We start from the raw sequence: 25,158 nt of genomic DNA, 5'->3' as shown, positions 1-25,158 counted from the left end.
CCAGAAATCCAAATTTGTTGTATTTCAGTCTCTTTTATCCTTCCATGCAAATTCTTTAAATTCCGCAGAAACCCAAAAGCCTTGCAAACAAAAGCTCTATGTGCAAAATTCGAAATATAAAATGTAATATTTTTTATTTTTTTGTCTATATTTGTTTAATACATAATACCCTATGAATGTGAATATATAAGAAAAAAAGAGAAGACCCACGCATCAAACAGGCGGAAGTGAAGAGGAAACAAAACTGTTTAATTCAACTTTTGACACAATGATTTTCGGGTTTATTGGAGCAGCGCAGACGGAGCTGAAGAGACCAGAACAAACAGGGCTGAGGATTTTAAGAGTGTAACAGCCTGACCAGTGGGGGCAGCAGTGCACTAACCGTGTCTACTCTGCTGCACAAAAAGCAGGAAGCAGACAGAGCCCCGTGTGCGGTTAGCTCGGAGCTAAAGCTAAAAACACTTTGTTAAAATGTCCAAAGGCCAAACGCTGAGAGCTTTGGTGAATGAGCGGCTGACTGCGGCTGCTGAAGAGATCTTTGCGCTGTTTGAAAGAACGATAGCGGAGTATGAGGAGGAACTGTGTCGCTCCAAAGAGGAGAACCAGAGGAACCAGGACACTTCACAGACTCCACGGATTAAAGAGGAGCCAGAGGAGCAGAGCGTCAAACAGGAGGAAGACACGCTCCCAGCACAGGTGAGCTTTATCCACAGTGTTGTCTAGGATGAAGTGGGGTGAAACAGACCACATAAGGTTGGAGAGCACAGCTTCTGTGTCAATATTTAATTTCATGTATTTATTTATCAGTGCAACGTGCAGTTAGATGAAGCATGAAACAGACACTTGCATCACCAGAGGGAACAGTTCATTTACTCTGGTTCTGGGAGATTTGACATAGATTTAGTACACACACACCCACTAACACTAACACTAACACACCCACACACACACACACACCCCAACACACACACACTAACACACACACACACACACACACACACACACACACACACTAACACACACGCTAACACACACACACACAGCAGAAAAGGCTTTATTCATCAGGTCCTCCACACATCCAGGCCTATTATAGTCACTTATTATAATTAAAAATATGTATTAACGATTAAATGAGCCAAATGGGCCACACTGGATGTTTGGACATTTGACAGATTCAGATTTTCATCTTTTAGGCCATTTGACCTGGTGACCCCAAACACTCAGACTAACTGCGCGACCTCAGGGCCCTTTATCTCTATATCTATGTACCTGTATAGTCCAAGTCCAGTTTACTGGACATAGATGGTTGTGTTTTGTGCCCAGCACTTGGCTGAGTGCTCAGATGCCGGCGGGAGACACTCGGACGCCGTGTGGCTGTGGCACAGTGAGACGTCAGTGAGAGCTCTGAGCTCTGTGCCCTGTGTGTGAACTTTTTAAATACAGAATATCTGTTATGGGCCAATTGGTGACTTGATGTCCTTTGGTCCGAGTGATCCTTCATCTGGAGGCTGTGCATTTGTTCTCATCTTGAGATTGATAAATGTATAACAATATTTCTAACAAACCTCAACCAAGAAAATGACAGACACATTTAGCACATTACTGATTATGATTATTGTTTTCAGTAAAAATATGCATATTAATAGTTGTATGTTTGTTCTCCACCGCAGGTCCCAGAGTCCAGTGCTGTCTGTGTGAAGACAGAAGAATCCTCACTGCTTCAACATAGACAAACTGAGCACAGAGAGGAAACACAGGGAGAGGACATCAGCACAGAGCCACATTTACACCCAGAGACTGAGGGACACATGGAGCACTCCTCTGACACTGACAATGATGAAGACTGGAGAGCTCCATTCAGCTGTTCAGCTGCACAGATGGAGACAGAGGCTGATGGAGACCACTGCAACCAAGTCCAGATCAGAGCAAGAAGCACCGCTGCACCAAACTCAGGTCTATCCCCCAAATACAAGTCTGCACCAGAGACCAGTGCCACTGTGAACTATGGAGACGTGTCAGGAACAGCCCAAGGAGCTGACAAGAAGAAACACCAGTGCTCTGTGTGTAAGAAGAGGTTTAAGACTGTGTGGAAATTACAAAGACACATTAGAGTTCACAGAGGAGACAAACCTTTCAGCTGTTCAACTTGTGAGAAAACATACACCCAGAAGTGTTCTCTCGATATACATGTGAGAACACACACAGGGGAAAGACCTTACAGCTGTTTAACCTGTGAAAAAACATTTATTGAAAAGAGTCATCTAAACAGACATATAAAGATACATACTGGCGAGAAACCTTACAACTGTTTAACTTGTGAGAAAACATTTACCCAGAAGGCCAATCTAGATAAACATGTAAAGACACACACAAAAGAGAGACCTTACAGCTGTTCAACATGTGAGAAGACATTTACCCGTAAAGGTCATCTTGATAAACATGTGAGAACACACACAGGGGAGAGGCCTTACAGCTGTTCAACCTGTAATAAAAGGTTCAGCCAAAACTCTTCTTTGAGAAGACACATAAGAACTCACAGAACAGAGCTGTGTGCGGGAATGTGGCACTAATGACTCACAATGCAGAACCACATGTTTTTTTTACAAACTGCAAACAAGTATATTTATGTTCACTGACAGACGGGTGCACTGGTCAGACGGGTGCACTGGTCAGACGGGTGCACTGGTCAGACGGGTGCACTGGTCAGATGGGTGCACTGGTCTGATGGGTGCTCTTATAATGCAGCCTCATTTGTCACAAACGTCCCCCTGCAGGCCTGCGTTAGTGCTCGCACTCACCTCACAGATGAAAATCAAATCACGTCTGTCCTGGAAAAGCGGCCTGTATTTCCATGAAGCAGAGCAGATCCAGGGCAGGTCCAGAGCAGCTCCATGTTCCCCCACACTTGTGTTCTGTTATTCCACTGACACTTCATAAACTGATGGGCTCCTCTCCAGCCTCTGCTCTGTCTGGATCTGATCACTACAAACACGAAGCTAAAAGTGACTTATTTCTGTCCCTTGTGTTGCTGCTGTCGTCTGTGCCCAGGGCAGTGGACCGCACCTTTGATGGGTCAGGGTCATGTGTCGTCTGAGCATTCACACGAGACAGCTTTAAAGGTCACATGACACAGGTCTAGTGTCTGATGTTGAGTAAAGGTCAGAGGTCACAGCTCTAAAGATATGCTATATATATATATTACAGTATTGAGCTAAAACCACGTGATGGAATCGGGTCTGTCCAGATCGGCAGGACGGACTATGCTGGACCCACATGTTTGAGCCAAGATAAATGCTTGTATTTCATTGATCATTTTGACTCTACACAAATGTAACAATATTAATTAATTTAATAAAAACTATTACTGAAAGATTTTGTGGTTTCACTTTCTGCTTCTAAATTACACAGGCTCCTCTCTCTGCTTCACAACCTGGAACAAACTAATCTGCAGCGGATTTAAAACATGAAACACAAAACATTAAACAGAATAAAGAGTGGTGCAGGTTTTTAAAGCCGCCTGACCAGTGGGGGCAGCAGTGCACTAACCGTGTCTACTCTGCTGCACAAAAAGCAGGAAGCAGACAGAGCCCCGTGTGCGGTTAGCTCGGAGCTAAAGCTAAAAACACTTTGTTAAAATGTCCAAAGGCCAAACGCTGAGAGCTTTGGTGAATGAGCGGCTGACTGCGGCTGCTGAAGAGATCTTTGCGCTGTTTGAAAGAACGATAGCGGAGTATGAGGAGGAACTGTGTCGCTCCAAAGAGGAGAACCAGAGGAACCAGGACACTCAGACTTCACGGATTAAAGAGGAGCCAGAGGAGCCACAGGAGCCACAAGAACAGAGCGTCAAACAGGAGGAAGACACAGCACAGGTGAGACCAGTAAACATCCGGGTCTTCAAGACTCACCTGAGGATGGAAGTTTCTCGTATCTATTTCTGCAGGAATAATATGAGATGATGATTAGATAATAGCATGAAGAACAACATTACAGCGTCTTTTTTGTGCATAAATGAAGATTCCATGTTGAAAACGTCTTATGCAGAGTCCTGTCTTAAATATTTGATGATTTGACTGTTGTTATAAACTTGTAAATCAGAATTGTAAATAAACGTTTGTTAATGTTTCAGTTTGTAGTTTTCACATTTTTTTTGGGCAAATAAAACATTTGAGGCGTTAATACTGAGATTTACAGGATCAAAGAGCTTTAAACTCCTGAATGTGAGGAGAGAGAATGTGATTTTATTTTATAAATGAGAAGTGACCAATGAGCCGCATCTTTTCACATGTCTCTGAGAAAATTCTCAAATCTGATTGCATCACGCTGGACTGGAGACGGAGGACTGATGTCACTCTGTCCTGTCTTAAGACTGTTTTTCTTTTGTTCCAGTTGAGACCAGCGACCCATACGACACGGCAAAGTGAACCGGCCCAGTGCACTAATGTGAGTCATGAAAAACATCCTTCAGTTTCATGGACCTCACTGTGTGGCTCTGTCCGTGTGGCTCTGTCCGTGTGTGTGGCTCTGTCCGTGTGTGTGGCTCTGTGTGTGACTTGTGTCTCTGTGTGTGGCTCTGTCTGTGTGGCTCTGTGTCTGTGTGGCTCATGACTCTCTTGTTGAGACAGAGCTTGCTGGTGAAAGTGTCGTTCCGAGGAGTCAAACGGCTTGTCCCGGTGGCTCGTATCAGTGGCTCCTATTACTTTCCTGCTTTTCTTCAAGAAGGTTGGATTTTTCTCTATTTGCTGAATCATTGTATTGTTTTTAATAATAATAAAACATTAAAAACAAAGTTCACATTCTTCTTCCCACAGTGGCCCACAGATTCCGTTTGTCCGAACCACTGGACAAACTGTGTGTGACGGACGAGACGGGGACTGAGGTTGATGAGGACGTGTTTGACGACCTGCTGCGGTCAGGGGTCCAACAACTCGTGGTCCACTGCCCCTGGCCTATCACAGGTACTGTCCACTGCCCCTGGCCCATGCTGCCTTGTTTGTGTGTCCTTATTGAACAGCCCTCAGGACAAAAGTGTCCCTCCTGTGTCCAGCAGCTGTCTTGTTTGTGTGTCCTTCTTTAAACTCACATGTTGCTCATGTAGATGACACCTCTGTGACCCTGGACTTCGCTGGTGCAGATTCTCTCATGTCTCCGACTCCGTCACTGCTGGAAAACATTACATCACTTTTGTCTAATGAGCCCGCCGTCGTACAGCCTGCCCCGAAGAAGAGAAAGGAGCCGCCCACAGACATGGACCGCACTGAAGCCCAACAGGTAACACACAGGTGACTACAGAAGAAATGATGCCCAAATATGAATCCATACTAAAACGAGTATTGAAACTAGATCCGCATGTTTCACAGGAATCGATACTAAGCCAGTCCCACTGACCTATACCTATAAATGAACCAAACAAGGACTAAACAGGACCACGGACCACTATGAACCTACTGGACACTGAGGATTACACAGATATAACACACATGGGAAAAGAACAAAGTACAGCATTTAATGTGGAACATCACAGTGTCTAAAGAAAGTGTTTTAATCAATGTGGTATTGGTATTGGTATCGAGTCTGTTCCTTAGATATATGCAATACTGGAATTTCCCCACTGCAGGACTAATAAAGGCATATCTTATCTTATATTTGGTACTGATGAAGATGAAGAGCATTCTGTGTCTGTGACACAAACAAGGAACAAATGAATCAATATCACAGATAATTAACTAAAAAAACAAAGTATTTAAGTTAATTTGTCAACTTTATATCAAGTTACATAAACAGGAAGTGATAATGGGCGCACTTCCGGCCCCATCGAACCTCTCTCTGTATCTGCTGCTGTCAGACTCGTCATTTTGGTCTTAAATGTTTGTATTAACCCTCTACATGATCCTGGGGTTTTTATTTCACTATTGTGTCTGTAAATCAAGATATCAATATTAATTAACATCTTCAATAATAGACTACATTTTCACTGTTGTACTTTGTTCTATTCCCATGTGTGTTATATCTGTGTAATCCTCAGTGTCCAGTAGGTTCATAGTGGTCCATGGTCCTGTTTTGACCTGGATTAGTCCTGGTTTAGACCTGGTTTAGTCCTGGTTTAGACCTGGTTTAATCCTGGTTTAGTTTATAAACATATTCAGGAAAGGTTCATTTCTGTCAGTGGGACTTTTTTAGTATCGATTCCTGTGAAACACAAGAATCTAGTTTCGTTACTCGTTTCAGTATCGATTTGTATCTGATTTTTGATATTTTTGTGTCCTTGTCTCTTCAGACTGTTCTAAGTGCTCTGAAGTCTCATCCTAAAGGAAGTAGTATACTACGAGAGTACTGCAAAACCAAAAGGCTGTCGGACAGAACACGTCGGCTGATGGTCAACATCCTGGTCACTGCGATGACCGAGTCGTACGGGTCAGTCTGTTTGTCAGCACGAGTGCATTTGACCCACTGACCGCAGGGCTCATCCAGAGTACAAATATAATCACAAAGACTGTGCCTTCATCTCACCAGCAAAATCATACAGACATGTCAGATGCGTTTATATAAATGGACATAGCTAACGTGCTAGAACTGACCATGAGCACATAATCGTGTCTCATCTTCTCCTCAGGTCCAACCAGGAAGTAAAATGACAAACGTAACGTTAAACTGTCAAACTAGAGGCAGAGTCACATGAACTTTAACGAACAAAACTGTTTTAACAGAAAACAGCCTCCACGAAGCATCAGGACGGCGTTCGCCAGAGGCATCGTGGCCTTGTTTCCAAATCTACAAGACCCGTTCTCCAGGAGCGGATTTGTGAGTTGTGTTCAAATGTCACAACATCCTGCAGACGCACAGGTCTGAGTCAGGTCACAACTCGGGTCACAACATTCTGCAGATGCACAGGTCGGACTCGGCTGCAAATGACACTTTTAGCACTTCACAAGTCAAACTGAGTATTTCTGTTCTACAGAGACTTTTAACCACTGAAATTACACTGTACTTACTGGACCTATCCACTTGAAACACATCTGGTTTAGTCCTGGTTTAGTCCTGATTTGGTCCTGGTTTAGACCTGGTTCTGACCCGTTCTCACTTTGAAACTACTGGGATTGTAGAAAGTTGTGATGTCATGAAGTGAAGATGTCACTTCTGGGTCTAAAAAACTTCATTTCTGTCTTTGTTTTTGTTCCTTCTTCATCACACCACAGACAGTTCCATTTTAAAAGTGTTTAACCTCAAACTGTGTCAAATATGTAAAGAACATAGTAATAATCATAAACTAGATTAGCTTAGCTTAGCCTAGCTTCTTACCTCACCTCCGTCGTACACTTTGTCACAGTTATAACCATAGATCCACGTTTATGAGCATGTTAGCTTTAAACGGTCTCTGTTCAACGTCAGGTGTCGTCGCTAAACTGAGAGGCCATTTTAAACATGTTCATTGTTTTCAATCAGCTGATGAACAGGAAGTGACATCACGACTGTGGTTTACATTACATCGTTGACGTTAGAACACAGTGAGTTTTGAATTAACCCCAAACTCTTCTGTGGCATAAACAGGAGCACTTTTACGATCCCGTCGGAAACAGCGGGTACCTGGCGTGGAGGCTCAAGACCGTCCAGCGTAAAACCTCTGAGTACAGACGGATCAAAAAAACACAACCCCTACAGCTCCAGTGCAGCCCCACCACTCTGCGGATCCCCCTAGTGTCTGAAGACCAGCTCTATGGAGAGGCGTGCACACAGGCCCTTTCAGAGCTCACACAGTCCAGGGACAGAGTTGTGGTCAGAGACACGATGAAGGCCACGTTTAAATACAGACAGGAAGCGCTCCGCAACCGACAGGAAGTCTCCGTCTTTGACTCGTTCCCTCGTTTCCTGGATACGCCTGGATTAGTAAGTACTTTAAAGGTGCACTGTGTAACTTTACTGGTGAAGGACCTGTCACCTTCTCCATGGAGATGTTATTGCTTTGTGCAGAATGTTTCACACTATAGCATTATCCTTGTCAGTCCATGGAGACGAGCAAGTAAGGCCACAAAGTATTTAAGCTACAGCTGTCAAAAGTATCGAGAATCAGATCTTAATCGATACTAAAACCAGTATCGAAACTAGATAGGCAGGAATCGATACTAAAAAAAAGTCCCAGTGACAGAAATGAATCGTTCCTGAATCTGTTTATAATGACTCATAGACGAGTCTACACCCACAGACCACTATGATTCTACTGGAGAGGGGACACAGTTTTTACACACAAAGTGAATTGGAGCCAGAGTTGATGGAGCCGGAAGTGCACCCATGATCACTTCCTGTTATGAACATGGTGGCTAGCAGGTTAGCTATGCCCACAAACAGTCTATGGTTCTGATACAGGTCAAAATCATTCTAAACATATTCAGGAAAGGTTCATGTCTGTCAATGGGACTACATCCTCAAGTTTCACAGGTACAGATATTAAATAATAGTTTTAGTATCGATTAGGATCTGATTCTCGATACTTCTGACACTCCTAGGATCTATTTATTAATCATATTTTTGTATTTTACAGATAGAACAAGACTTCTCCCTGCTGTTTGGTGAGGAGATTTCGGTAAAGTTTATTTCCAAGTGGCCTCTGCTCTTCAAGCCCAAAGTGATTTCCGAATGCCAAAAGATTCCAAACCTGTACACCTGCGAACTGCTGTCCTCCCTGAACTCCTGCCCCGAGAGTGACCAGTGTATGTGACTTGTCTTATGTCTTCTTCTCTTTAAAGATTTACTGCAGAAATTTGTCTGTACCAGAACTGAACCTTTCCTGAATACAGTGGGGCAAAAAAACATTCAGTCAGCCACCAATTATGCAAATTCTCCCACTTGAGAGGTCATAGGTTCACTTCAACTATGAGAGACAGACTGGGGGGAAAGAATCCAGGAAATCACATTGTCTGATTTTTAATGAATTAATTGGTAACTTCCTCAGTAAAATAAGTATTTGGTCACCTACAAACAAGCCTCTTCTTTCAGAGGCTCCTCTGTCCTCCACTCGTTACCTGTATTAATGGCACCTGTTTGAACTCGTTATCAGTATAAAAGACACCTGTCCACAACCTCAAACAGTCAGACTCCAGGTTTTGAGTGAAAACTTCCTTCCATCAGCAAGAGCATTGAAGATGAAACGTGGCTGGGTCTTTCAGCAAGACAGTGATGTCAAAGACACCGCCCAGGCAACGAAGGAGTGGCTTTGTAAGAAGCATTTCAAGGTCCTGGTCTTCAGATCTCAACCCCATAGAAAATCTTTGGAGGGAGTTGAAAGTCCGTGCCCAGCGACAGCCCCAAAACATCACTGCTCTAGAGGAGATCTGCAGGAGGAATGTTGCTGAAACTACCAGCAACAGTGTGTGAAAACCTTGTGGAGACTCACAGAAAACGTTTGACCTCTGTCATTGCCAACAAAGGGTATATAACAAAGTATTGAGATGAACTTTTGTTATTGACTAAATACTTATTTTGCACCATAATTTGCAAATAAATTCTTTAAAAGTCAGACAATGTGATTTCCTGGATTCTTTCTGATAGGTTCACCTTTTAAACCTAATTTACAATTCAAAAGAGGAAAGAAGACAAGAGAGATTATTTTGCTCAATATTGAGGAGAAGGAACGGAGAGGCAAAACTTTCAGATTACAACCTCCACACCATTCCTTCTGAAGTCTCTACCGCCCTTCACCTCTTTTATCAAGTATCAGGGGTCCCTAGTTACAGAATACAAAGTTCTCAAGGGGAGGGGGAGATATATTTAGCAACAGTGCAAAAACACATATTATTCAGTTCACATGAGATATATTTTGCTTCTGCATATCTCTCGGTCACTCCTTAAACTGTGCTTCCTTCAAGGTACAAGGTGTTTCCTATTTTGGTGTTAAGCCAAGCCAGTCGCATATATGGTCCTGCACATTTCACATCACACAGTTTCTGTAAAACTCCAAAAACAGACATTAGTGCAATAATCATATAAAAGATTACACAGTTAATATAATGCATAAGTATAAAAGTGATTAGTATAAAAGTGAACATTATATTACCTTAGAGACGCACAGTGAGAATAATAAACACATGTTGAATATATATTGAATCCATCATTTTCGACTCATTTTGTTTCTCATAGTTGAAGTGAACCTATGATGAAAATGACAGGCCTCTCTCATCTTTTAAGTGGGAGAACTTGCACAATTGGTGGCTGATTAAATACTTTTTTGCCCCACTGTATGTTTATAATGATGCTGAGTTGTATCTTTTACAAGTATAAGACACATAGACTGGTGAATGAACCTACAGGACACTGAGGGATTACACACATATAAGACACATGGAAACAGAAAGTACAACATTTAATGTGGAACAGCACAGTGTATTGTCTGAATTGTATTGTTTTTTTTACTATTGTTGTGGCATCGGTACCAGTGTCGAACATTGACTCTTTTCCTGATTCTATTATCAGTTTGTCAGTTCATATATCAGTCTTTTTGTGAATTCCTCTGGATGTGTGTGTGTTTGTGAAATCTGTTTGTGCAGAGCGTTTCATCAACATTGTGGGTTTTGTCGAGGAGAAAACTTGCAAATATACAGCACTTCAGAGTCACACTGAGATCCAACATTTATATAAATTTGTCTGAACACATTCTGTACTGTACAGGAGACACGGCACGGAGGAGACTGATGGACAATGGTCTACAGTCCAACAGACTATCAGGACGCAGAACACAATGCACATTCATATGTTGTAAAAAAAAAAAAAAGCATGCAAAATTGCACAAAAAAATATCAGCGAGACCGCGAAAGATGAACCATGATATAGCGAGGGACAATTGTACTTCCAAAGTGTTGAGCCCTGTTCTAAGAGCAATGACCAGAGCAGTGTTCAACAAGTCTCACTGTGGTTTTCAGCCTGTGTCTCGTGGTTGTCTTGTTGTTGTTTTCAGCTTGTGTTTCATTGTTTTTTTTAAACCTGTGTCTCGTTGTTTTTGGCCATGTCTCGTCGTTGTTTTAAACCTGTGTCTCGTGGTAGTTTTCTGCCTGTCTCATTGTTTTAAACCTGCATCTTGTTGTTGTTTTAAATGTGTGTTTCATTGTTGTTTTCAGGCTGGGACAGTGATGTCACGTCTCTCCTGCTGCTGCTCCATCTTCTTCCTCCGACTCCGAAAGGACCAAAGAAAATGACCAAGATCAGCTCTGCTCAGGCGGCCGGACGCCTCTTCAAATTCGTGAAAGTGAGTCAAGTTTTCTTCATGGTTCCCCAAGTTTTTGGGGAAATTTATTTTACAAAATCCAAAACCAAGAACAGACATTTTATATTTAAAGGCAAGTTATAATAATTAAATAAAAGACAGCTACAGACTGAAGAGCAGTACAACACGCTGATGTAACACATAGACAACAAACTGTCTGGTATGTTTGCATAAGATATTAACAGTTAATCAGATACACTACGCTAACGTAACATATGCAGCTTGTCCAGAAACACAAGAGACACAGAGTTCTTCTCACTGATGTTTACTGTGGTCTTACTTCATCACAGTTCAGTGTAGAACGAGTAAACACATCAAATATAACATAAGCTCAGACTCATATTAAACATATACATGCCACTTTGGCCTGCAAACCGGTGAACCCAAAACTTTATATTTTATGTTTCAATTGTTTCTTAAATAGTGCTCTGTCAGGTAAGACTTCGTATTAACATAAAAGGCTGAACTGGAAAACAGGAAGTAGTTTTCGTGACCTTCAACTAGACTAAAAATTTACAATATTTCTGTGTAATCCCTCAGTTGTCCAGCTCTGCTTCATAGCAAAAGATGAAATAAACCTGTCAACTGAACAAATCATTGTAGGAGTTGCAATTCTTCAGAATGGAAGAATTGACTTGGATGAGCAGCGAAACGTTTACTCCTACAACAGTTTGTCCAGCTGACAGATTGTATTTTGTATTTTGCCATTTACAATACTGTTCCAATTTGATGGGAAACAATGAGTTTACGCTAGGTACAATATCTGAACTCATAAGATGCTTCTGGACAGTCAGTGTGCCCACGCTGTTCTGACATAAAACATCAAATGCTGCCAACTGAATTAACAGCAGTGCAGGTCACAACACAAGTCACAACTGTGCACCAACAAATGGCACCAACAAATGGCACACACTCACACTGTAGACATTGGGTTTTAACATATCTGTGCCAAAAGCACAGTATATTTTCTTACCAGTAACAGAAGAGTTGAAGAAACAGTGTCTCCACTGCGGGACTTTTACAGTGTCTCACAGTCAAAGTGCTGTGCATAATAATATCCACATTCAGTCACAGTCTGTAGCATCGAAAGTTGAAACCAAACACATAATATGAAGGAAACTCTGCCAAAAACACTCCTCCTTGGTCCTGGTAAAAGTGTAATTCCCAAGTAAATGTGATGTAGTAAATATATCCATGTGGAGCGCATGTGTGTAAAGATGCAGCCAAATGAATCCACGTAAAGCACCATAATCATCCCCCTTCGCTCAGGAAACCGCAAAGTGAAATCTTAAAGTTATCAAAACAAAAGCATGTTCTCCACAGCACTGTATTTGTTATTAATTGCCATAAAGAGAAAACAAAAGTGAAACTTAAGCATGTCCACATGAGCTCCAGCTGGCAAATAGTTGTGAAATGATATCTTCATCATAATAACATAGTGAATTTATGATTAGGTATCGTTACAGCTCCCTTCAAAGGATAGTTCTAAATTCCATCGATTACTGTATATTACTCGAGTAAGAATACTGTTACTCTGTACTGTATATTACTGTTTTAGTGAGTCCAGCCCGTCATAAGGCTCTGAATAACCCCTTTCCAAGGTTCAGTTTGTTTTCATCCCTGACTGTTTGGACTGCTCACTAGCGCCTCAGAGTGGTCATATGATGCTGCTGTGACGTGGTTGGTCTGCTGATTTGAACAGGTGTGTGTTTTCATTGTAGAAGGGCAGAAGTGTGTCCTCGTTCCTGGAGACGGTGGAGCAGAGGCATCCGTTCCTCCTCTGTGTTGGAGAGCAGAAGAAGCAGATAGAGACGTTCTTTGTGGTTGTGGACCAAACAGCCATACCCTGTGCCGCGGAGACGACTTTAGCTGCGTTTGACACTCTCTTTAAAGCTCACTACGTCTTCTGCGTCCCCTACGACCCAGCGCTGGTGGGCTTCTACACGTTCATCCAAACCACCGTCTACAACATCGACGTAGGACTTACAAAGGAAACGCCACGGGTCAGAGAGCTACGGGCGCGGATTTTACAAGAAAACGTTCTCTGAAACCAAAGTGACACAATGAACCATGTCAGAACTGAAGAAGCCTCTTGGATGAGCCTCACTTTTACTTGTTCCATTTTGAAATGCATTATGTCATCGTTTATGTCGCTTTTGCCAGAATTGTTTTGTTTTTTAGTGGTCTCCTTGGGGATGTTCTTACTTCAGACAGTTCCACAGTTTGGCATTAAACATAAGATTAATTAATTAATTAATTTAATGCTAATAAAAATATACGTTGTTTTGTGCAAACATGTTTGTAAAGCACCAATCAATTCAAACCTTTCCATATTGTGGCTGATGCCGTCAACATTCAACAGGGGCATGATGCTAATTAGAGACACTGCTCTGTCTGAAGCTCTATTCGGCCCAGGCAAGTTTATTTGTATATCATAATTTGTATACAAAGTAATTCAAAGTGCTTTACAAAACATAAACATCATAAAATTAACTTTAGAAGAGGCAGAATAAAACCCTTTCAGTCATATGCAAAGATAAACAGAACCGTTTGAGCCTGGATTTAAACTTTGTCAAAGTAGAGGCCTGTCTCACATCTTCATTAAGACCTTATTGTTCCTCATGTATAAGATTATTAGATTATTAGACTTAATCTGAGCTTTGTTTTAACACAATCTGACCATAAATAACTGACTTATCTGAACTACAACAGGTGAGCTGATCTGTGCTGTTAAAAAGTCTCTCTGATAACATCATAGTCGCTAGCTAGCATTAGCCAACAGTTTTTCAGTGAGTGACTCTCACATTTTGTGTAAAATAAAACTTGTAAACAGGACCATGAGCTCAGGTTGACCACAGGCTCCTGAACATGAGCTCGTTAAGTACAGTTTGCATTTTTTTTTTCTTGAGTTTTCAGACCGTCCTATAACTTCCTTTACTGTGTTTGCAAAGGTGTGCCTTGTGTCACCATGGTAACACTGAACATTCACCATAGAGATGAGCGTTGGTTTTAGCATTAGCTAGCTAATGCTAGCGTTAATACTACCATAACACTGTTTTATGAACATGGTACTCTCAGAGCTGCACTGTTTAAGATTTTTGGTTGCAGACAAAACACTTATTCCAGGGTTAAAAACTCATAAAGGTCTGTGTTGTCCCCGTTAAGGTTTTTAAGGTAATAAAAATCCACCAGAAAGTATATTCTTTTGGCTGAAATGTTACACAGTGGGGCTGTGGGGCTCCATTCACAGTTTAAGTGGGACTTCAAGAACCACACAGGAGCATTTGAACTAATTTCTGATGTTTAAAGGCCAGTCTAGATGAAGACAGACCTTTCAGCTGTTCAGCCTGAGAGAAAATGTTTACTCAAGTGTCAAGAGCACGCGCCCTAGATAGACACGCACTACGCGCACGAGCACGCTCTAGATAAATACGCAAGAGTATGTTCTAGATTGAAGTGCAAGAGAATCCTCTAGATAAGAGTGTGCTCTAGAAACACACAAGAGTGTACTCTAGATAAATAACAGCGCGCTCTAGATAAACAAGAGCGCACTCTGCAAAAACACAACAGTGCAGCTTTGTGACGCGCTGGGAGAATATTACAAACAAATACACTGAGATCCAACATGTGTTTTGTGGTGATTTATTGACAAACACATAGAGCACCAGAGAGAGTGGACATGGATGGACACGGCAGACTATGGCAACAGAAGTGACTCAACATCTGTGCACCTTTTCTGTCTCCTACAACTGTGCATATCATGTAAAAAAAATTATACAGCAGTCATTTATTCAATACTATAGTAAAATACAGTATGTGTCCAAAAGGGGGCACCCAAGTAAAACAGATGAACATTGTTAAAGCAGAATGCAGTCTTTTCAAAAAGATTTATTTAAATAAAAATCCAACAACTGAACTCAGTTTTCAATAAACACATTTTGTACCTTTACAAGAGTCATCGGAGCTGCCGACAAACATGAGTGCAAAACACAGTGACGTCTTCAAACAAAGTGAAATAAAATACAAGACAAAAGCATGTCCAGTCTCCTAAAACAACTGTTCAGAGAGTCTCCATCTCCACTACAGGGGCCTGCTGGTGTCTTAAACTTACAGCACTATGTCACTTTAATGAGATTAAGGGTTTTTTTTTATAGTCCCTGGCTTAGGGACTAAGACCTAGACGAGAACCTAAAAGTCTACATCAGACTTAAATATGCTTAAACCTGGACTAGACCAGGACTAAACCAGGACTTGTGTGAACTCAGTCATTCTGTGTTTAGTGCTGATGTAATTTTGCCTTAACAGTGACCCCTGGAGGTGACCCCTGGAGGTGGACTCTACAGTGACCCATGGGGCAGGTCACACCTCCTCAGTGGACGTGCTGGACACACGGCGGCCTTTAGCTCCGGTCTCCTCAAAAACATCGTCCTCCAAACCCTCTGCGATCGGCTTCATCTTTGTCGATGTTTTGGTGCTCGGAGATTTCTCTGTAAAACAAACAGGAAAAGAGGAGGTATTAAGGAGGAGGTATTTACTTCAATGAGTCTCCCCTCCCTTTGCTCTGTGTGCTAAGTGACATCAGACATCTCAGTCCAGAAAAGTGCAGTACTAGGAACAGCAAAGATACTGTAGAACCCTCAAGCTCCCAGGCCTCTGGAAGAGGACCTGAGCTCCTGGGCCTCTGGAAGAGGACCCGAGGTTTGGACATGAGACCACCCGCTCACTAGATTACTCAAACATGCATGATGACATATTCAGGCCTGGACATAACTCACTATGAAGCCACAGGTTTCCTATGGTAAATCTGTGGACCGACAACAAACAGATATATTTTATGTTGTTTTTTTAAACTGACTCTGCACAGAGTTAAACAGACTTCTCCATCTGAAACCATCACATCAAACTCAAAGGTGCTAAACGATGTGTTTTATCAACACGAGCCACTGTGTAGGAGGCCACCACTTTTGCAATTAATCTGAGTTTAAAAATAAAACGGTGGAGTGGCCCTTCAGCTGGTTTTGCCTGTTAAGTGCATGAAGCTGCGCCTCGGACACCTTCGGATGGTTTGGCCGTGATATCATTTACATAACAGTAATATAATTTACATAACAGTGATATCATTTACATAAGAACGTTTTATGAAAAGGAAAGAAACTGAAGAAAAGAGGCTGTTAGAGACACGGCCAGCATGCTCTCAAGAAAACTCTGATTTATGGCAAGGAACAATCATATTTTAATTTAGACAGAGCAGCAGAGACAGAGGAGCAGAGCCAGAGGAGCAGAGACAGAGGAGCAGAGTCAGAGGAGCAGAGACAGAGGAGGAGAGACAGAGGAGCAGAGGATGCAGTTTGGTCTGGTCTGGTCTGGTCCTTGTTTGCCTGTGGATAAATGAATTGGACTTTAACAACACGGTCAACCTTAAAAGAGCTTGATTTATAATGTCATACACTCCCTCACACCACCAACTTTAAAGGAGAACATTAAATTAAATTAAAGACAATTTAGCAACGACCACATGAGCCAACACCAGAGGTGACCTGTGACCCCCCTCGGACGGACCACCTTTGGTCAGAATGTGACCAAGGTGTGACCTGTGGAATAGTCTCTAACCCTGAGACAATGTCCCATGTACAGTTCTTTTAAAGCTCAGATGAAAAACTGGTTATGGTCAAACCAAACATGCATCATTTATAGTGGCAATGTGACTTTAACTTTAACTTCTACAGAGACATATTTGCATGTTTGGGCAAAATATGAAGGGGGTGGGTATAAAATGTGAGTGTCTTGAATGGGCCAAACTGACTGAAATAATGGGATCTGTGTAATGAGTGGAATGTGCAATTTGTTTTGGCCCTTTTGTGACCCCAGCCCTTGGGACAACAGATGGAAATGATCCTTTGGCTATTATTCAGTGTGTTTCGTTCATGTTGTATCATGTCTGTTCATTAATATGCATTGTCCCAACCAAATAAATACATATTTTTTAATTAGTGTATAAATGAATGTAAATGAACCAGAGCCCCTGGTCCTTAGTAACCCTCTTTTCCCTTGTGTTTAAAAGTTCAAACTGTTTTTTTAGCTCCATTTAAAGTCTCAGGTGAGTTAATGTTACCAATCATTTGCTGACAGCTGGGGCTAAATGTCATCTTTGCAAGTCAAATCTGTCATTACGAAGGCCCACAGATTTAAATACTTATCCCTGCAGGAGCCTGGGTAACTCCACTTATCTCCACACACTCCACGCTGCTGCCACCTCATGTGACACAAATAAAAAGTATGGACATCTATTTACTGTGAGCTACTTTTACCAACAACTCGAGACTGATGGCCCTGAACCACAGACGGTTTAAACAAGTGACTGAGTGTGACCCACAGAGTTCGGCTCCAAATGAAGCTCATCGAGGCTAGAGCAGTTATAGGGGCCAATGTGGAGCAGAGATCCATATCTGGAATTCCAACCAAGAGTATCATAGCAACCAAAGAGCCAATTAGGAGCGAGGCTGTTGAAGGTAACGCCCCTTCCCGCCCACACTGCTGCTTTAGCAGTGAGCGGCAGATTAGCAAAGCTGTCAATCAAACCTGTTGCTAACACTAGCAGGAGCAACATCTTCATGGTCAGATTGTGTTACAACAAAGCTCAGATTAAAGTCGAACTTGACTAGCTTCAGACAGGACAGTGCCTCAAGTTAGCATCAAACCCCCAGGACATGAATGAATTATGCATGTCCAGTACAGACGGTGGGTCAGAGGTCTTGTGGGTCAGAGGTCAGAGGTCTTGTGGATGTGACTCACGCAGGGAGGATCCAGCGGAGCCTCCTCTGAGGATCTGGTGCAGCACGTCGTCAGTGTCACTGGTGCTCGCCAAACTGTTCCTCATCTGCATCATGGAGAGCTGAGAGCACAGGCTGGGCTGACGGTCCATCTGCTTCACCGCCTGAGAGAGCACACGGGTCAAATGCAGAGAGGGTCAAACACAGAGAGGGTTGAATACAGAGAGGGTCAAACACAGAGAGGGTCAAATACAGAGAGAGTTGAATACAGAGGGTCACATGCAGAGAGGGTCAAAAACAGAGGGTCAAATACAGAGAGGGTCAAATTCAGAGAGGGTCAAATACAGAGAGGGTCAAATTCAGAGAGGGTCAAATACAGAGAGGGTCAAACACAGAGAGGGTCAAATACAGAGGGTCAAACACAGAGGGTCAAATACAGAGGGTCAAATACAGAGAGGGTCAAATACAGTACACACTAGAGCAGAGGTTGACGGTCCATCTGCTTTATGTCTCTAACTTTGTCTCTGTAGCTGAAATGCCTTGCCCAAGGACACAGTGGCTGTATAACCTGCCTTACCTTGTCGCTGAGGGTGGGGTCATTGAGGGAGTACAGTTTGTTGGTGATGTCTTTCCCGATCAGATATCTGAAGACTTCATTCAGAAACGTGTCTGACTCCAGGAAGTAGGTCAGCCGCTCCCTGGACCAGCACAAGAACTTACAGTTCTCCTCCGCCATGATGGTCACCTGGAAGACCACCAGAAGAACCAGAGGAACAGTTATAAAACATCTCAGAGAACCAGAGGAATCAGAGGAGCAGTCAGAGAACATCTCAGAACCAGAGGAACCAGAGGAGCAGTTACAAAATATCTCAAAGGAACCAGAGGAGCAGTCAGAGAACATCTCAGAGGAACCAGATGAACAGGCAGAGAACCTCAAGGAGGAACAAGAGGAACCAGAGGAGCAGTTACAGAACATCTCAGAGAACCAGAGGAACAATTACAGAATATCTCAAAGGAATCAGAGGAGCAGTCAGAGAACATCTCAGAGGAACCACGTGCAGACTGTCAGCCGTGGGCAAACTTTTGGAACTGCACAGAGACTTTCAGAGCCGCATTCAGACTTTCGAAGCCGCATTCAGATTGGCAAAGCCGCATGCAGACTTTTAGAATTGCATGAGCTGCGCTCAGACGGTCGGAGCCGTCAAAGCTGCAGAGTGACTCCTGTACCTGAAATCTCTCTCCTCGGTGCATCTCCGTGGACCTGAACTCCGGTGAGTCGATGAAGGCGTTTGTGTAGATGTTGTGCAGGAAATGGCCCCGGTAAGAAACTTTCATCCTTTCAAAATAAAATAAATTAGAAATATAAAAGAAACCTTCATCCTTTCAAAATAAAAGACATTGTAAATATAAAGTTAGGAGTGCTTTGTCCCATCTCAGCGTGTCGTACTTTCCCTTGAGCAGGATGCTGAGCCGCTCGTCCACAGATGTCTTGTCCTCCACGGCGTAGGCCTGGCCCTTTTTGAGGGTCTGGATGGTGCAGAACTGTCCTGTGACTCTTTGGAACAGTGCCTCTCTGACGTGGAGGGGTTCAAACATGCGTTTGTACACTGACCTGAGCTCACGGTCGATCTTTATCTGGAAAACAGGAAGTGGAAACTTAAGACTGCGGGACATGTCCAGGCCCAAGTTCCTGCTTTAGTCCTAGTCTAGTCCTTGTCTAGTCCTGGCCTGGTCCTGATCTGGTCCTGGTTTAGGCCTGGTCTAGTCTTGTGTAGGCAGCACAGTGGCTGAGTGGCAACACTCATGCCTCACAGCAAGAGGGTTTGGTTCGATCCCCAGGTCGCCCAGGCCTTTCTGTGTGGAGTTTTTCATGTTTCTCCTCGTGTCTGGATGGGTTTCCTCCGGGTACTCCAGTTTCCCCCATCAACCAAAACATGAACGCCCTTCGAGACAACTGTTGTGATTTTGGGCGTTACAAAAATAAAATGAATTGAAAAATGAATTGAATAGTCCTGGTCTAGTCCTGCTAAATTTAGTCCTAGTCTAGCCCTGGTCTAGCCCTGGTCTAGTCCCAGTCTAGTCCCGGTCTAGTCCTGGTCTGGTCCTGATCTGGTCCTGGTTTAGTCCTGGTCTAGTCCTGGTTCAGTCCTTGTCTAATCTCAGTGGAGTCTAAACTCTTTTGCTGTGACATTTTAGGGTCGAGGGAGAAGGACATGTCCTCGTTTGGAAAACTCCTGGTCTGATTCTGTCACCTCCTCATTTCAACACATCACACATTCCATCCTGGTCTAGTCCTGGTCTAGTCCTGGTCTAGTCCTGGTCTAGTCCTGGTCTAGTCCTGGTCTGATTCTTGTTTCATTTAAACGTCACATTTCCATAAATCCAAAAATCCCTGAGGATCTGAAACACTGTCCCCATCCCCCACTCAAAAAAAATAAAAATAAAACAGATATAAGAGAGTAAGAATGAAGAGAGGAGGAGAGGGGGAGAGGATAGAGGGAGAGACAGTCACTCATCGGTCACTCACTGGTCACTCATGGATCACTCACTGGTCACTCACTGGTCACTCATTGGTCACTCATTGGTCACTCACTGGTCACTCATTGATCACTCACTGGTCACTCATTGGTCACTCACTGGTCACTCAGTCACTCACTGGTCACTCATTGGTCACTCACTGGTCGGCGTTTGTAGAGGAGGAAGAAGAGGTGCATGAAGTTGACGATGAGGAAGATGATGTTCCACACGAGGACGTCGAGGTGACAGCGATACAGAGTCGCCCACACGATGAACACGCCACAACCTGCAGGGGGCGCAGTGTGAGACCACACCAAACACGTCTCCATGGAAACGCTGAAAACATGCACCTCTAGCACTAAAGCAGGACTAGACCGGGACTAGACCGGGACTAGACCGGGACTAGACCGGGACTAGACCGGGACCAGACCGGGACTAGACCGGGACTAGACCAGGGCTAGACTAGGACTAAATCTGACCTGTAACCTGACTCCTCTGAGAGACACAGACCTGATACTATGAAGTCGCAGAACATTTGAGCTTTAACTTACACAAAGTTATGCTGTTTCATTTACACAAAGTTCTGTCGTTACATCAGAGAGAAGTGTAAAAAAAAAAGAAAATAAATAAAAAGTAAATAAACACTGTTTTCAGTCCCTGGTATCGGCTCATATCAAGTATCAGCAAAGACTTAAAGCTGTTTTATCATATCGGACCTGAAAGAGCCGGATCGTCCCTGATAAAGAACCGGCTTGTCACTGATAAAGAGCCGTGACACGTACCCGTCATGAAAGAGCCGGATCGTCCCTGATAAAGAGCCGGATCGTCCCTGATAAAGAGCCGTGACATGTACCCGTAATGAAAGAGCTGGATTGCCCCTGATAAAGAGCCGGATCATTCCTGGTAAAGAGCTGGATCGTCCCTGATAAGGAGCCGTGACACGTACCTGTCATGAAAGAGCCGATCCACCCTGATAAAGAGCTGGATCGTCCTGATAAAGAGCCGTGATGTTCCTGATAAAGAGCCGGATCACTTACCCGTCACGAGCAGTAGCCTCAGGAGGATCATGTGCAGAGCCACAGTGGTCGGGATCACCAGGCCCAGCAGGAGAGCCAGGTTCCCCAGGTGGAAGAGGAGGTGGTGGGCGTGCTCCCACTCCGAACACGCCGTACCATTCACCTCCAGACCCGGAGCCGCTGAGGCTGATGGGAAAGAGCTGAACGAGGAGAAGGGGAGGGTGGAGAGAGAGAGAGGAGGCGCAGCGGAGGAGGACATCTCGAAACAAAGTCACCTTCAAAAACCAGGACGCTGAAAGAAAAGACATAACAGGTCAGAACAAAAGGGTCAGAGAAGGAAGTGTAGGGTCAGAGAAGGAGGTGGAACAAAAGGGTCAAAGGAGGAGGTGGAACAAAAGAATCAGAGGAGGAGGAGGGGGAGGAACAAAAGGGTCAGAGGAGGAGGTAGAACAAAAGGGTCAGAGGAGGTGGAACAAAAGGGTCAGAGGAGGAGGTAGAACAAAAGGGTCAGAGGAGGAGGTGGAACAACAGGGTCAGAGGAGGTGGAACAAAAGGGTCAGAGGAGGTGGAACAAAAGGGTCAGAGGAGGTAGAACAAAAGGGTCAGAGGAGGAGGTGGAACAACAGGGTCAGAGGAGGAGGTAGAACAAAAGGGTCAGAGGAGATGGAACAAAAGGGTCAGAGGAGGAGGTAGAACAAAAGGGTCAGAGGAGGTGGAACAAAAGGGTCAGAGGAGGAGGTAGAACAAAAGGGTCAGAGGAGGAGGTGGAACAAAAGGGTCAGAGGAGGAGGTAGAACAAAAGGGTCAGAGGAGGTGGAACAAAAGGGTCAGAGGAGGAGGTGGAACAAAAGGGTCAGAGGAGGAGGTAGAACAAAAGGGTCAGAGGAGGTGGAACAAAAGGGTCAGAGGAGGAGGTGGAACAAAAGGGTCAGAGGAGGAGGTAGAACAAAAGGGTCAGAGGAGGTGGAACAAAAGGGTCAGAGGAGGAGGTGGAACAAAAGGGTCAGAGGAGGAGGTGGAACAAAAGGGTCAGAGGAGGAGGTGGAACAAAAGGGTCAGAGGAGGAGGTGGAACAACAGGGTCAGAGGAGGAGGTGGAACAAAATAGGTGTGAAAGCATCATTAAGAGCTGAATGATTGTGCTAAGTATGTCTTGGGCTCAGTTCACACTTAGTGTAGCTCAATAGACCTCGCCTACAAACAGAAACTGTAAACAGAAGCTGTTTCCAGTTTAAGTGTAGTTAGCTCCTCCCTTCAGACAGATATAAGGCAGTGTCCAGCAGTAATCTGACCAGAACTGAAGAAGCTGCTTGGATGAGTAGAAAAACGTCTTTTCACTGAAACAGGGTACGCCCCTTTTCCGTGGGACACGCCCCCTTTCTGTGTGACAGGACACGCCCCTTTTCAGTGGGTCATTTTCATTGTTTTCTGGGTTTTTTCAGTCGTGTTGGGGAGTTTGTCTGTTTCAGGAACATAAGACACTTTATCAGTGCCTGTAAACTCAAACATCCAGCAGTGAGGGGGCGTGACCTTTAACCCTGAGTGTAATCAACACAAGAGACCGGCGTCTCTTGTGTTGATTACACTCCAACGTGAAAAGTCAGAATCTGAGACTGAAACTAGTGCTGAAGCTAGATACTCGTGTGAGCAGTATCGATACTAAACAGATCTGAACTGGACCTCTCCTGATTCAGAACAGTCCGTTTTCTCAAGTCACATGGGACATAAACACAGCTCTAGTGTTTGTGTTGGAAACGACATTTATAAAAGACCATTTTTACATCACCGGTATTTAGTATCGAGTATTCAGTATCGAGTATTGAGCCTGTTCCTTAGTATTCTTTAAAGTTTGAAATTTGAGTATCGTGACGACACTAAAAGGCTGCACTGTATTTAAGTACAATCTGTATGTATCTCTTCTTGTACTAAAAGTGCAAGTACTGTAAAATGTACGAAAGTAAAAAGTATCCATTAAAAATGTACTAAAGTATATTTTACAGTGGATACTTTTTACTTTAGTACATTTGAGAGAGCATTTTTGCTGCAGTATCTGTATTTTTTACTGGAGTTACTCTGTATACTTCCTGCAGCTGTACTTTTACTTGAGTTACTCTGTGTACTTCCTGCAGCTGTACTTTTACTTGAGTTACTCTGTATACTTCCTGCAGCTGTACTTTTACTTGAGTTACTCTGTGTACTTCCTGCAGCTGTACTTTTACTTGAGTTACTCTGTGTACTTCCCGCAGCTGTACTTTTACTTGAGTTACTCTGTGTACTTCCCGCAGCTGTACTTTTACTTGAGTTACTCTGTGTACTTCCCGCAGCTGTACTTTTACTTGAGTTACTCTGTGTACTTCCCGCAGCTGTACTTTTACTTGAGTTACTCTGTGTACTTCCCGCAGCTGTACTTTTACTTGAGTTACTCTGTGTACTTCCCGCAGTTGTACTTTTACTTGAGTTACTCTGTGTACTTCCTGCAGCTCTGCTCAGGGGAAACATTTGGCTGAATCTGTAACGTCCATTTCACACGTGATGACGTAATTACAGGCTGCACGAAGGCACAGTTTAAACTTGACTTAAATAAATCTTTATTTGTTTTGTTCTGTTTTTTTCTGTTCAGTTCTCAGTCTTTGTGTGTTTAGATTATTTCCCCGCTTCAACATAAACAGCTCCACATGACGCTAAGATTCAGATGTTTGATCCACACAGACGCAAACTCTAAAACACGCAGCGGCTCAAACATCCGCTCTGACTGGTGTTTCTCTGTGTTTCTCTGTGTTTCCCGGGCCGTGCTCTGCGCTGTGCCCATGCTCGCGTCGGGGCAGGGCCTCGGTAAAAATAGCCTCACAAACACGCGCGCTTCACAGTGGACCGCGCGCATCCAACTTTACCAAAGTAAGGAACCAATTCACTCACCGAATCCAGCGGCGGCACACAGAGGCGCAGCAGGGAAAGGCGCAGCAGAGCGGGCTGGATGTGCGCAGGAGCTCAGAGAGGCACACACTGGGTCCGAGGCGCTGGTGACGGAGACACGTCGCACATTCCGCGGACGCAGCTGACACACACGGGCTAAAAATGGACAAACAGCCGGAGATAAGCCTCCTGCATAGACACATAGCACCGACAGGGGGCGCTACAGTGCGTGTGTAACAGACTGAAAACTCCTGCAGACACACACAGTACCGACAGGGGACGCTACAGCACGTGTGTTTAATCTTTACCTTTTTTAAACAAGACTCAGTGTAAAGTATTCAGAGTATTCAGAACGCAGTACTCTGATTGGACCATGTGTCTGAACAGGGCGCTCTGATTGGATCATGTGTCACAGAACAGCACTCTGATTGGGTACTCTTGTGTACTCTTTACACACTGCAGTATTCAGTATTCTGTACCCAAGTATTTTTTCATCACTGGAGCAATTGCTGGACACCTTAAGATCTGGGAGAAACTATCGAGTCCTCAACCCACCAGACAAAGCTCTGCTGATGAAAGTCAGTTGATTTTCATAATGTGTAGTATAAATATAAATGTTTGTGTTTGATAAACTCAGGACTGTTTCATTTAATCCAAACTTTTACAGAGACCAGAGAGACTCCGAGCCAAACACG

General features: G+C 43.7%; 4 protein-coding genes across 4 annotated transcripts in view; 2 read left to right on the top strand and 2 right to left on the bottom strand.

Annotated features, from left to right (window-relative positions):
• The window catches only part of stx12l (syntaxin 12, like), a 133,086-nt gene that overhangs the window by 81,158 nt on the left and 26,770 nt on the right, over positions 1-25,158 (bottom strand). The window contains exon 11 of the mRNA XM_055228031.1: positions 950-1,012. The gene's annotated coding sequence lies outside the window, so the exon portion shown is untranslated. The remainder of the gene's footprint in view (positions 1-949; positions 1,013-25,158) is intronic.
• LOC129456938 (gastrula zinc finger protein xFG20-1-like) lies at positions 375-3,367 on the top strand. The gene is made up of 2 exons (XM_055228013.1): positions 375-696; positions 1,671-3,367. The coding sequence occupies exons 1-2, from the start codon at positions 472-474 to the stop codon at positions 2,568-2,570; spliced, it is 1,125 nt and encodes a 374-aa protein (XP_055083988.1). The 5' UTR covers positions 375-471; the 3' UTR covers positions 2,571-3,367.
• LOC129456913 (uncharacterized) lies at positions 3,564-13,534 on the top strand. Its single transcript, XM_055227949.1, has 11 exons — positions 3,564-3,869; positions 4,387-4,440; positions 4,623-4,719; positions 4,809-4,955; positions 5,096-5,268; positions 6,275-6,411; positions 6,705-6,798; positions 7,546-7,881; positions 8,534-8,702; positions 11,103-11,230; positions 12,970-13,534. The coding sequence occupies exons 1-11, from the start codon at positions 3,636-3,638 to the stop codon at positions 13,294-13,296; spliced, it is 1,896 nt and encodes a 631-aa protein (XP_055083924.1). The 5' UTR covers positions 3,564-3,635; the 3' UTR covers positions 13,297-13,534.
• bves (blood vessel epicardial substance) lies at positions 15,122-24,616 on the bottom strand. The gene is made up of 8 exons (XM_033980759.2): positions 24,467-24,616; positions 21,573-21,843; positions 20,697-20,821; positions 19,466-19,653; positions 19,246-19,354; positions 18,596-18,763; positions 18,041-18,182; positions 15,122-15,735 (listed from the first exon to the last, which is right to left on the bottom strand). The coding sequence occupies exons 2-8, from the start codon at positions 21,808-21,810 to the stop codon at positions 15,608-15,610; spliced, it is 1,098 nt and encodes a 365-aa protein (XP_033836650.1). The 5' UTR covers positions 21,811-21,843; positions 24,467-24,616; the 3' UTR covers positions 15,122-15,607.

The sequence above is a fragment of the Periophthalmus magnuspinnatus genome, chromosome 16 (assembly GCF_009829125.3).
Source record: "Periophthalmus magnuspinnatus isolate fPerMag1 chromosome 16, fPerMag1.2.pri, whole genome shotgun sequence".
Lineage (NCBI taxonomy): Eukaryota > Metazoa > Chordata > Actinopteri > Gobiiformes > Gobiidae > Periophthalmus > Periophthalmus magnuspinnatus.
The sequence above is the reverse complement of the archived record's forward strand: the minus strand, read 5'-3'. Positions and strand labels throughout refer to the sequence as shown.

What these genes read in the sequence shown, in the direction of transcription:
- LOC129456913 (XM_055227949.1), top strand. Translation starts at nt 3,636, where the DNA reads ATGTCCAAAGGCCAAACGCTGAGAGCTTTGGTGAATGAGCGGCTGACT. An exon ending in CGTTCTCCAGGAGCGGATTT is followed by an intron (nt 6,799 to 7,545) that starts GTGAGTTGTGTT and finishes TGGCATAAACAG; the next exon opens with GAGCACTTTTACGATCCCGT. An exon ending in GCCTCTTCAAATTCGTGAAA is followed by an intron (nt 11,231 to 12,969) that starts GTGAGTCAAGTT and finishes TTTTCATTGTAG; the next exon opens with AAGGGCAGAAGTGTGTCCTC.
- LOC129456938 (XM_055228013.1), top strand. Translation starts at nt 472, where the DNA reads ATGTCCAAAGGCCAAACGCTGAGAGCTTTGGTGAATGAGCGGCTGACT. An exon ending in AAGACACGCTCCCAGCACAG is followed by an intron (nt 697 to 1,670) that starts GTGAGCTTTATC and finishes TCTCCACCGCAG; the next exon opens with GTCCCAGAGTCCAGTGCTGT.
- bves (XM_033980759.2), bottom strand. Translation starts at nt 21,810, where the DNA reads ATGTCCTCCTCCGCTGCGCCTCCTCTCTCTCTCTCCACCCTCCCCTTC. An exon ending in ACCGAGGAGAGAGATTTCAG is followed by an intron (nt 18,764 to 19,245) that starts GTACAGGAGTCA and finishes GTGGTCTTCCAG; the next exon opens with GTGACCATCATGGCGGAGGA. An exon ending in CTCCGCTGGATCCTCCCTGC is followed by an intron (nt 15,736 to 18,040) that starts GTGAGTCACATC and finishes TTTGTTTTACAG; the next exon opens with AGAAATCTCCGAGCACCAAA.